This window comes from Pistacia vera, unplaced genomic scaffold (assembly GCF_008641045.1).
Source record: "Pistacia vera cultivar Batoury unplaced genomic scaffold, PisVer_v2 Contig71, whole genome shotgun sequence".
Lineage (NCBI taxonomy): Eukaryota > Viridiplantae > Streptophyta > Magnoliopsida > Sapindales > Anacardiaceae > Pistacia > Pistacia vera.
In genome coordinates this window covers 871,502-883,370 of record NW_022196568.1, presented here as the reverse complement: position 1 = coordinate 883,370, position 11,869 = coordinate 871,502, and the positions used below count along the sequence as shown (strand labels likewise).

Below are 11,869 nucleotides of genomic sequence, written 5' to 3'. Positions count from 1 at the left end.
AATCAAGTTCTTAAGTTCTTATTCTGGAAACTTCTCATCTTCATTCACGTTCTGGAAAGTTGCTCGAGAAAGTTCTCCAAATTTTCTGTTTATAATCTGGTCTACAAAGTTGCCGGGGAAGGTTCTCCAAATTTGCAGTTTATAGTCCACTGTGTTTGCATGTTGGAATCAAGTACCGCACTTTACATCTTTTCTATTAATTTCTAGTGGGGAAAAATTTGGACACGGTTGACGGGTACAGACATTTTGAATGTTAATCCTCCGACGTAAGACATCATCGGCGGGACAATGAAAGTCGCTTAGCTATTTAACTCCTGGAAAACGACCAGCCATTTTGATTCAGATATTCATAACATTAATCAACACTACTAGAAAAAAAGGTAAAGAACGAGACAATCTTGAATTCACCAATGTCCAACTCATTTCTCAAAGGCCAGCACTATCAAGACTTCCAAATTTCTATCTCGTGGTTCAGTCAAAAACCCTGAGCCACAACAATTCTCCTAAAATCCAATTCAATTCCTTTTGATTATAACATTACAACAGAGTAAGACATTAATGTGACTTCTTCACATGCACTCGATTGCTACACCAGCATGCCCGATCAAACTAATAACGATCTAGATGTTTCAGATAAACACTGAGCATATAGAATGAACCTGAGTTCTGTAGGAGCTTTGGTTTGGAAGAATTGTTGGAATGGTGGGACAAAATCCAACACAATGCAAGTTTATCATTCTTCACCAGCAGCAACGGGCTTCAAGTGCCTAAAGCTCTCGCAACCTGGGCAATTATGCAAGCTTTCATGAATATAAATGTCACACTCAAGGCAGAAGTACTTCTTGCATTTTGGGCAGGCAACACAAAGGCCAGGTTTATTTCCTGCGACAAAACCAAATGGGTACTTAGAGCAAGAGAAGAACGAAATCTGTATCATATGGACATAGGATTCCACTCACTAACTATTGAAATAAAAGAGGAAAAAAGATGCACATTTCTTTGGTTTTCTCTCTCTCTCTTTTCCCCTGTTTTAACAAAAAAAGAAAAAAACAAAATATGACTCGGTTGAATAGAGTTTACTCGTGATTGGCTTAGTATAACATACCCTACTGCCACTGCATCTCTTCTACCACATAAGGTTAGCATATTCTCCAGATGATTTAAGCAGGTACCCTAGCTAGGAAGTTTGCCAAAAATGATTGTCTTCATCTCGGTTTAACTTGAAGTTCAGAAAGAGGGAGAGGGAGTGTGAGAAATTAAAGCTTGGTTAGATGGCTAACTCCTGTTCTCATCAACCTGCATTAAGCTTCAAGAAGGCACTGGCAGGTATGCTGACTCAGAGATGCCCAAACAAAAAGACTGAAAGAGAATAGGGTGTTTGTATATAAAAGTAGCATTCTTTGAAAACATTATTTACCAGCTTGTGTAAATTTAAATCACCAAATGCAATTTCATTATTGCTAATCAAAGTCAATCAAATGCCAAGTGATTCAGGAATTGCAATACTTTCATATATTGTTTTTCCACATAACTAGTGCTTACCAAGATTCAGAAGAGTCTGCTGACAACCAAAACAAGTTTTTTGTGATCTGATATGCGGATCATTCAGATTTGATGGAGGCACCTCATCAAATGGTGCAATTGGAAATAGATGATGATAAGACCTTGCCAAATGGGGTGAGGAAACAAGTTGCAACCCACAAATCCGACATTCAGTAGGTAGCTCACAGACACGTGCTTTGCATCTTGGACAAGTATACCCCACACCAACTTTAGCTTCTTTATGACACGAACAAATTGAGGTAGAGCTCTCCGCTGCTCTCTGTGGGAAACCCATCTTGATCAAATTGGCAATTGCAAATTCTGCTATTGCAGGAGGTGGAGGTGCATGCTCTAGTATTAACTCCTTAAAGTGAGACTGCATATTAATGAGACAACGTAAATCAAACTAATCATGAAAAAAACTTATTTCAATTAGCAAGTAAGAAATGTTATTACATGTGCTAATTGAGCAACTCCAACAAATTTTAAGCACAGAAGACAAGTATCTCCATTTGTGCTTGCTTATTTATATTAAGTGATTCTCATAGTGGCAATTCCATCAACATGGAATAATATTATGTTCCAATTCCTAGACAGTTTAAATTAAATTAAATTCCTCTTGGTCTGTAAGCACCAATTAGTTAGTCAAACTCACCTCATCCAAGGCTACAGAGTATGATCCACCAGTTTCGTGGCAAAGATGTTTGCATACAAACATTTCTGCAGAGAGGCCAATAACTGAACATCTTATTTTAGATTTCTTACATTGCTGAATGGTCTCCATTATATTTCCCGGATCACAAGTACTGAGAGCTGAATATAAGATCAGAACTTCACGATGACCATATGATGGAATTTGATTGAGAAGTGCTTGTGTGAGATCCAAGGCATTTTGTAGGGAAGCATCACCTGAGCATTCCAACTTACCCATCAAAGCTTTTATATGTGACTCAGGGCTCCCACCAAGATCAGTTAAGCAATGAGCAACCCCATCCTTTATGGTCACCAGCCCAATTTGACTGAGAGGATTCTGGTCAAAAAACTCCCTAACAAAAGCCTCTACATTTTTTGCAACCACAGCCATTCGACTTGGTCGAAAATCCATCTCAGAAGCTGCCTAAATGCATTAAAAGAAACAAAGGATTAGCAGTTCATCACTCTAACTATGACAACTGTATAACTTTTGAACCATGTCCTTCATTATTAATCAAAGATAACTTCTAAATAATATGCCTGTTTTCTAGTGTCTCAAGCATTTATCTTTTCACTACTGTTACACATGCTTTTCAAGTTTTGTCAATGTCAAACTCAGAAAGTCTCCGTAAAACATGATATCTATTTGATGCATAATCAGATAATCTCAGTTCCCAAAAACTTAAAATGCACATTCTTCTGAAACTAGAACCACTCAGACCAAAAGAGAACTATAAAATACAAATTATAAGAAATCATCCGATAAAATTAACAAAACATTTATGTGCTCTCCACAAAGAGCACTTCTTGCCTAAATCTGTCCTTGAATCTCTGTATGCAAAGTGCTAAAAGCTGTGGAAAAAAAAAAAAAAGAACTATCCAATAACAAAACTCTTTACCCTGTATGAAAACAACCCATGATAAAAAGTTTCAAACTTGAAGCCTTTAAAGAACACAAAATTCAAACTTGATCAAACCGTTAAAAGAATTCAAAAGTGATACACGTGATCAATATTCAAGTTGAACAGTGGAAAGCATACCCGAGAAAGATCGATAACAATGTAGAGATATCGAATGAGACCCTTTTGAATTCGAGAAGCGTTGGCAGAAAGAGAACGGGCACGAAGGCGGCGACGATACTGAGCATGATAAATTGCTGAGTTGTCAATGGGTCTAAGCAGCCCCGACTCGTCCTCTTGTAAAGCCTCCCATGATCTATCATCTGCGTAACTTCTTTCCCACGCTTCGAGGCCTCCATTCAAATCATCCTCATCTTCATCATCTTCTTCTGCTTCTCCGTTCAATCGCCTTCCCTCCCTGTTCTTCATCTTCCCCTAAACCCAACTGCTTCTTCAATATGTTTTGTGCTAATTTAGTGAAATAGCCTACACAACTAAAACTTTTCAAATCTAGCCTATTTAGGCTCTGAAAGACCTAAATGCCACTAAATGCTACACATTTTAAATTATTTTGGGCTAATCTCAGAAAGTACCCTTGGATTTTCAGAAATTATCAGATAGATGTAAATTTGGGGAAATCAGTCAGAAACTACCCTTACAAGGTCACCCCTCCAATTGACACTGTTTCATTTTCTCTCACAGTTGTGTTGAAATAATTATTTTTGTCCCTATATTTGTATATATGATTAATTATATTTCATAATGAGAAAGTTTAAAAACTGAAATTAAATATATGGACCAACGAGTAATTGTGTTCGGTAATTTTTATCTCTCAACTCTAAACATTCATCCCATGTAAAAAGGTGTGTAAAAGAGTTATTTTATGTCCATTAACTAAGTATTGTATACCCCTAAATTATCATTTACTCCCTTAAAATTATCATTTATCCCCTTGAGATTATCATTTAACCCCAAAAAGAGTATCAAAACAATCCCTATTAGAGGTATATAAATATAACACTTTCCAAAAACCTCAGAGGCATCTACTTCAATAACATTATAGAGTGCGTTTGGTGTAGTATTTTGGATAGGATTTTGAGGATAATATTGGATTGTTGGATAGGGGAATATTACGACGTAAATTTGAAAAATTTATGAAAAAGCCCTTAGGTTTACTAATTTAATTAAAGACCCTACTATATAAAATGACAAAAACACCCCCACCACCTGCAGTGTCAGATTCCGACCGCAACCGAAGGAATCTGGCCGAAAAATTTCGTCACGGCACAGACCGATCGGATCTGTGCCGTAACGCATCATTATGGCCTTTTCCGGCCAGATCTACGGCCAGCGACGGCCAGATCGGTGTAATTCTGGTCATTTATGATCGGAATTTAGGCCGTTGTACAGATTCCGGCTATCACCGGCGGTGGTTGTCGAAATCTGACAAGTTGGGTTGATGGGGGGTTTTTTGTTAATTTTTAAAAAAAAAAATCAGAGGGCATTTAGTGAAATTAATAACCTTATGGGGTCTAAAAGTTATTAAAAAAATAGAGTAATATTTCTGGAATAGTGTGCCAAACATTATTTGGAGAATAGAATTAGAAATATGGATAAAAATAGGGAGCCAATCGCACCCATAATTTACCTGATTTTTTGAGTTTATAAGGTGTTTAATAAACTTCGAGAATTAATTGAGATACACACAAATTAACCTAAACATCTCGAATACCCCAAAAAAAAAAAAAAAAAAAAAAAAAAAAAAAAAGTTTATTACGCTTGTGCAAGTCGTTGACTTCAGTTAAAACAGAGAGTAACTTGAAGGTGGAGCAACAATTTAAGTACTGTTTTAAGTATAGTGATAAACCTCCAACATAGACGTTACGAGGGCAGAAGCTATTTTCCTTCAATGTGTATAAATGCATCATACTTCTGAATTAACCAAACAATAATAGTGGGCAATGTATGTAATACAATGGCAACAGCTTTAAGGCTTTAAGCCATTCAATTTCTTTCTTTGGGAAAATGGGGCATGAAACTTAAAAAGTGTTGCAAAGAAATGAAATGCTACCAAAATTTTGCCTAATTTTCTTTTCCCACTAATAATCTCACATCTATATAGTTTACACCCATCTTTTCATACTAGAATCCCCTAACACAAATAATCTTATCTTGGACAAACCAGAATTTTGAACACTAATCTTAAATAAAACAGGTTTCAACTGGTCCAAAAAATTATCTGCAGGCAGCTTGACGAGATTAGCATGGAGGAGTCAGTGAATCTTGCCAAATGTACTCAGTCTTCATTTTCTGATTCAAAAACTGGGAGGATGCTTAAGGCTGAAGAACCAAGATGCATGCCTCGAACTATGCCTCCATATCCAACCTTAATCCTGTGACACAGAAGCAATATAGAATCCCATAGTGCTGTTCGTCCCTGAAAGTAAGGACCAAAAATGCTGGTTATTTTATTAAATTACTCTATATACCATTGCCATGGACCATATGAAACATTGACAAAATTAAGAACCATCATATGTGTGAAAACACACATTATGTGAAGACAAAACATTACAATTATACCAGTGAGGCATCTACATTAATTTGCTCTAATGGACGGCATACAAGAAAGCACACAATTAATGAAGTCAATGTGGTCTTAAATAAGGTTTTCATCATTCTTGTTATTTAAGATTCATCTTTATTGATATAAGGTTGGCTACAGTTCTGATTATATCTTGTCCTGTTACTTCCTACATTCATTCACTCTGTGGTCGTTATGTGTGCATATCAGGGTCAATGCCCTCTTTGACGCTGATTGCTGATATTGTCACAGACTGTTTATTCACAGGAAAAGATCACTTTAACTCCCCTTGTTTTATTATCTACTGGTTCTTTTTAGGGTCTGTTTCGTGCAACTTTCGTCCTCCCCTACTCACATCATCAAACATACTTTAATAAACAAATCCCATAAACTACACACCTGAAGAGGAAACTGTAGCTTCTTATCCCAGTACAAGGCAAAGATCGGTGAGCTTTGCTTTCCAACAACCAACACACAAGCTCCTGGGTGAAGAGTGGAAGGAACACCAGATATCACAGCAATGTACTTCTCAGGGAACCTGTCTTTTGGAGGCAGAACCCCCCAGAACAGTGGATTCTTGCTAGACTGTGCTCCAGCATAAGAGGTAGGATCCACGTGTAGCATCCACTTTGGGTGCTCTAAGAAGGCACAGAATAGATACAGGAGCAAGTGGGAGTCAGTTGGAAGCTCAAGAGTCCACTTCTTATTCTTTTTGTCATAGACCTCCCCGCTTCCAAGGTATTCATAATTCTTCAAGCAGGTTCCTTCAGCAAGCTCTGGAAAATTAAACAAGCACATACAGAAAGCTCAAGGTTAAAATTCTATGGCAGTAACTGGTGGTCATAAATTCAATTACAGATGATCTATGAAATTAACAAGAGGTGATTAGTATACGGTAAAAAATAAAATCAAAGTACCTCGAATCCTTTGCACTGTATAGTCAGCTCGAATACTACTTTGTGGAAGCAAACCTTTAACCCACTCTCCTTTCATCAATGCGTGAAGCCTCTGATGTTCAGTGATGGCATCCACACATTCCTGCATGACAGGGATCATATGATTTTGCTGAGGAGACTGCTGCAGATTGGCTAAAGTAAACTTTGCTGCATGTCATAAGAGTAACAACAAGAATCCTCAGCAAACTTCCACAACCAACATGATCAGCAAATGTAAATTAGAAAAGTAGTGTAGGAGCAACTTACGCACGGAAGCATCAAGAGTCTGTACAAGACTAGCACGTAACTGATGAAGAAGGTTATCCTCATCAAGAGTAAATGCTGGTTGCCATTCCTTAGTCCTATCAATCGGAGAGACTGTAGCAGGACTTCCACTTGTTGGTAAATCACTTCCAACAGGATTAATTGTGATGGAAATCCCAAGTTTAGCAGCTGCATTCATAACCTACAAACATGGAAGTAGAACAATTAGACACTTAACAGTAAAAAATATGTGGAAGTGGATGCCAATGATTATATCAAAATGAAGAGATCTCCTACAGCAACAACTGTTGAAGAACAAGAATGAAAGTTTGAAAAATCAAGAAGAGCTGAAGAACATGCATAAAAGTTTGAAAAAAAAAATTAACAGAATTTTGAATTTTGATTAAGTTCAAAACTATAACAACTTATGAACTCACATGTCTGAAAAAATAACATTGAGGAGGCTTCAAAGAGAATTTCAGTTGAAAACATAGCCAAGACATTCAATAGTATGAAGAGGAGGAGATGACAATGATTAGTTACCAAACCTGAATATGACTGGTTTCAAGCTTGTTGAGCAGAGGATTTAGCAAAACTGAAGAAAACCATTGCCTGAGGCGGTCACGCCACAGCTCAATTTGAGGATAGATGCCCAAATTCTCAAAAGCTTCAATAGCCTCTTCCATGGACATGGGAGGAGGAAAATCACCCTCTCCTTTCTTTGGAGGAGTAGTAAATTTCTGTGAACCAGGAGACATCCGCACAGGTCTCAAAGGCGTGCTCCTCGTAGTTCCTGATGTATTAGCTGAACTTGCAACAGTAGGACTGGCTATGCCAAAACCATTCACAGTAGGCGGAGGAGTTGCCAATTTGCCAGCTGATTCATTGATTTTCTCGCTTACCTCCGCCAAGAAATTTTCAAGTTCTTCTTCTGTTGTTATCTCCCTCGTGTAGGAGGATCGCTTACTTGACCAAGGGGTTGAAAGCACTTGGTCCCGACCTGGAGAAGTTTGAACAGCAGGTAATGGTGAACTAGCGGCAGGGACAAGATATAGAGAAGATGGGGAACTCTGTAATTTGGATGTAGTGCTGAAAGAATTCATCCTATTCCCACCACTGGTGTTTGATTTATCAGAACTGAGTCGGGGTTTCCGATTTGAACTGGAAATTGGCTGATGCAGTGGAACAAGGACATCTGGAGATGACAAGTGGGATCTGGACTTGGGGGGTTTCTTTGAAGATTCAGATACAACTTGTTCAACCTTTGGCTTTATTCCCAAAAGGCCTAATTGCTGGTTTGTTAGATTTGGTTGATCCTTGGTTCCTTTGCTTGCTCTACGTAGAGAGATGAATTTGAGAAGGGCAGATAAACTTCCAATGAAAATTAAACCAATCATAGTTTGTACTGCCTTCGCAAAGAAATCTGAAACACAAGATAACATTCAGATACCGCCACGAAAAGCAAACAAGTTAATTCAAAGAATCTATGACATTCCGTTAAAAATAGATGACTTACAAGCTGCAGCTTGGGATAACTTCCCGAACCTCAGTTTTGCAATCAACCCATTCTCCCTTAATTTATTTAAAACAATATATTAGTCAACTGATTAAATTCAGATTAAAGCAACCTCAACCAATAGATACAAACATAAAACTTACATCAATTTTAACCAAAAAAAAAAAAGGAACAATTCAACTTCAAATTCTCTATTACCAAACAATAAACCAGAAGAAAAAAAATGGACAATTAAAATCTCATCTTTTCTTTGTTCCTGAAAACCAGACAGCATTACATATAAAACTTATCATTTTGTTTAGCTATTCCTTTGTTACTTGTGACACCCAGGTGACAAATAAACAGAAAATATTTTGAAGGAAAAATAAAACTAATCTTCACCAATGTTCTAAGGCACTAAAAAACGCTAACACTTTCATTTTCTTTATCCCCCTTTTGACCACTTATTTCTCTGGTTAACCTAAAAGAAAAAGAAAAGGAATGTTAAATCTCATACTAAATTACATGTTCTCTTTCTATATTAAAACATAACTATTCTTAAAAGACAGCATTTTTTTCCATTTTGAAAGCATCAGTTGCTGAGAAATCATGTCTTGCATAAGTGTGAACATTATCAAACCTATAAAAGATATAGATTTCATAAGTGCTACAATGAAAATTACACTTATAACACCTTAAACAAGCACTTAGACGCCTCAAAGTTCTAATTCTTCTCCTTTTCTATAAACTTTCCATATCAACCAAACAAGTGTGCGAAAACAATTAAAAAAAAAAAAAAAAACACACAAATTAACTTCTCAAATAACATGTGCATCATATCATTACAATTTAAATCTCAACAAAACCCAAAACCCGGTTTCCAAAACCCAACTAAACTTAATACATACAGATGAAAATACATATACTTGCTTAAAACTACCAAGGCATAAACATACGAATACATATATGTATAAAGACATGACTACCTGGAGATAATGGAGAGAAGAGCGAAGGCGGAGGCGGAGGAGAAAGCGAAGATACACAAAAGAGTTGAGTTTGAGGGCTGAAGGCTTTTGGCAGTTAGGGCAGCGGAGAGGGCTGGGTTCTGGTACACGGCGAACTTGCTGGGCTTTTGTGGCGGAGATGGTTCCATTATGGAACTAAAAATTGAAGGAAAAATAATTTACAGGAAAACACGGCTTGTATTTAAAAACTGAAACAGAGATAGATTAAAAAAACCTAATTCCACAAGTAAATCTAATACTAATTAAAATTAATAAAGAGTAAGACGAGTCGGATTTAACAAGTAAATAAGACTTCTATTAAAATTAATAAATGTGTTTGCTTTCATTCCTGTAGCAGGATTTGTGGAATTTTCTTGGAGATACAGATACAGAAGCTCCATTGTGCTTCGGTTTGGAGCTCCCAAATTCAAAAAGTGTGATGTGGAAAAATAACCATTTTTACGTCGCTTTGAATTTGATACAAAGAGATAGCCAAATTTATGGAAAGTGACCACTTTTATATTGTTTTAATGAAAAATAACCACAAATCATCTAATATTACTTAGATTATTATGTTTTTATTTTATTTTTTAAAATCAATAATAATTATTATTGATTATAGAGTAAGTAATCTGAGTATCAGTATTTATTTAGATCTTTTAAGATTACTCAATAATCTTAATTTTGTTATTGTTTTATCTTTAACTATTAAAATTTTTGGACAATAATGCCCTTGTTTTTAAAACAATTTACAAAATTTTTTATGAACTATTTTATCCTTATATACAAAATTTTTAGGACATAAATACCCTTGAACTTGAAAAAAATTACCAAGACTGGTGGCCGGATCTGGCCACCACCATCGACCATCAGATGTTAGCATTGGAATGGAGCACGATCGGTCGAATATAGTTGGTTATCCGTCGATCTGACAATTAACTACGACCAACTCTCTGACTGTTAGCAACGGCCAGAACTCTAGCCGTTAACGACGGCCAGAATCTGGCAATAAATCTGCTCAGAAAAAGCCAAATCCAGTCGATCCTACGCCATTTCGGTCACTATCTCTACGGTCGGTAGTGGTGGCTAACGGCCAGCAATAACTTGGGGTGGGTGGGGGTGATTTTGTTAGAAATTAAACTTTCATGTGGTTGGGGTGTTTTAGCAAAATCTCAAATGTAAAAGGTTAAAAGAAATGATTCAAAAAATAATAATAAAAATAATATTATATTAATATTTAAAAAGGAGGGACCACCAATTTATTCTTCCCAACCAAACATATCAATATAACATACCTACCAATTTATTTCAACCTAACCAAACACATTTCCCTAAATATTTCCAGTAATCTTCAAGGTAATCTATCTTTCCATTAATATAACATTTCGAGCGTGTTTGGTTGGGGGTAATCCCCAATTATCGAGGTATGTCATCTTTTATTACTTGATTACCACGTTTGGTTGTCAAGTAATATAAGATTTCAGTAATCTTCCAAAACCAATAGTATTTACTGTTGGTTATATAGGAGGTAATCTGATTACCTCAATTTTCTTAAGTATTTTAAGATTACTTGGTAATCTTATTTTTGTTACAATCTTACCCCTTAGGGGACGTTTGGATCATATAATGTTTTGTTATAAGGGTATATTATATTAACGAAAATAAAGATCACCTTGAAAATTACTGGGAATATTTAGAAAATGTGTTTGGTTGGTTCAAATAAATTGGTGAATAATATGTTTAGTTGAGAGGATAAATGGGTGGCTATGTTATGTAGATTACTAAATTGTCCTCCATTTTAAATATTAATATAATAATATTTATTATTATTATTTTTTGAACCATTTCTTTTAACCCCTTACATTTGAAATTTTGCTAAAACACCCTAACCATATAAAACTTTAATTTATAGCAAAATCAACCCCACCCACTGCCGGTAGCCAGCCACCACCGCCGGTTGCCGCCAACAATCGACGGAATGGCGCATGACTAGTCGTATATGGCTAGGCAAAGCTAGAAATGGCCATGGATCACAAATCCATGGCCGGAAAATGACTAGATCTACGACCATTTCACAGCCATAGAAATGCTAGATCTGGCCGTTTCCGGCCATGGATCTGTAATCCATGGTCAGAAAAGGTCTTATCAACGCACGACTGGCCAGATCCCGTCGGTCGTGCACCATTATAGTGATTGGCGCTGACGGCCGGCAGTGTTGAGTCACGGCTGGCGATGGTCTTGGGTGGTTGGGGGTATTTTGTTAACTTTTAAACTTTTTTGCGGTTGATGTGTTTTAGCTAATTTTTCAAATGTAGGGAGACTGGGTAATTGTTATTTGGTAGACATTTGAGGGCAATTGTGTCCGAAATAGTTTTTAATTAAGGGCAAAAAGGAAAAAAAAATAGATTACCCCGGTAATGTTTTAATAACACCCCCTAACAAGGTAATAAGAT

General features: G+C 36.5%; 2 protein-coding genes across 3 annotated transcripts; both read right to left on the bottom strand.

Moving 5' to 3' along the window:
* Positions 1–462: 462 nt before the first annotated feature.
* Positions 463–3,605, bottom strand: LOC116114419 (general transcription factor IIH subunit 2). 2 transcript variants are annotated; one of them, XM_031400563.1, is made up of 5 exons: positions 3,276–3,605; positions 2,470–2,659; positions 2,198–2,355; positions 1,543–1,918; positions 463–882 (listed from the first exon to the last, which is right to left on the bottom strand). In XM_031400563.1, exons 1-5 carry the CDS (start codon positions 3,561–3,563, stop codon positions 734–736), a joined length of 1,161 nt encoding a protein of 386 aa, XP_031256423.1. In that variant the 5' UTR covers positions 3,564–3,605; the 3' UTR covers positions 463–733. The 2 variants fall into 2 exon arrangements, with proteins under 2 accessions (XP_031256423.1, XP_031256422.1); XM_031400562.1 differs by having other exon boundaries at positions 2,198–2,659.
* A 1,578-nt stretch (positions 3,606–5,183) lies between these two features.
* Positions 5,184–9,849, bottom strand: LOC116114460 (transmembrane protein 209). The gene is made up of 7 exons (XM_031400612.1): positions 9,399–9,849; positions 8,434–8,489; positions 7,466–8,340; positions 6,921–7,119; positions 6,636–6,821; positions 6,118–6,494; positions 5,184–5,571 (listed from the first exon to the last, which is right to left on the bottom strand). The coding sequence occupies exons 1-7, from the start codon at positions 9,563–9,565 to the stop codon at positions 5,431–5,433; spliced, it is 2,001 nt and encodes a 666-aa protein (XP_031256472.1). The 5' UTR covers positions 9,566–9,849; the 3' UTR covers positions 5,184–5,430.
* Positions 9,850–11,869: the final 2,020 nt, after the last annotated feature.

Bases quoted from the DNA above. Each gene is read 5' to 3' on its own strand.
- LOC116114460 (XM_031400612.1), bottom strand. From the start codon at position 9,565: ATGGAACCATCTCCGCCACAAAAGCCCAGCAAGTTCGCCGTGTACCAG. The intron at 6,822-6,920 runs GTAAGTTGCTCC...TATGACATGCAG, and splicing joins GACTCTTGATGCTTCCGTGC to CAAAGTTTACTTTAGCCAAT. The intron at 6,495-6,635 runs GTACTTTGATTT...TTAATTTTCCAG, and splicing joins TACAGTGCAAAGGATTCGAG to AGCTTGCTGAAGGAACCTGC.
- LOC116114419 (XM_031400562.1), bottom strand. From the start codon at position 3,563: ATGAAGAACAGGGAGGGAAGGCGATTGAACGGAGAAGCAGAAGAAGAT. The intron at 2,660-3,275 runs GTATGCTTTCCA...TAATGCATTTAG, and splicing joins TTGTTATCGATCTTTCTCGG to GCAGCTTCTGAGATGGATTT. The intron at 883-1,542 runs GTAAGCACTAGT...GTTTTGTCGCAG, and splicing joins GCAGACTCTTCTGAATCTTG to GAAATAAACCTGGCCTTTGT.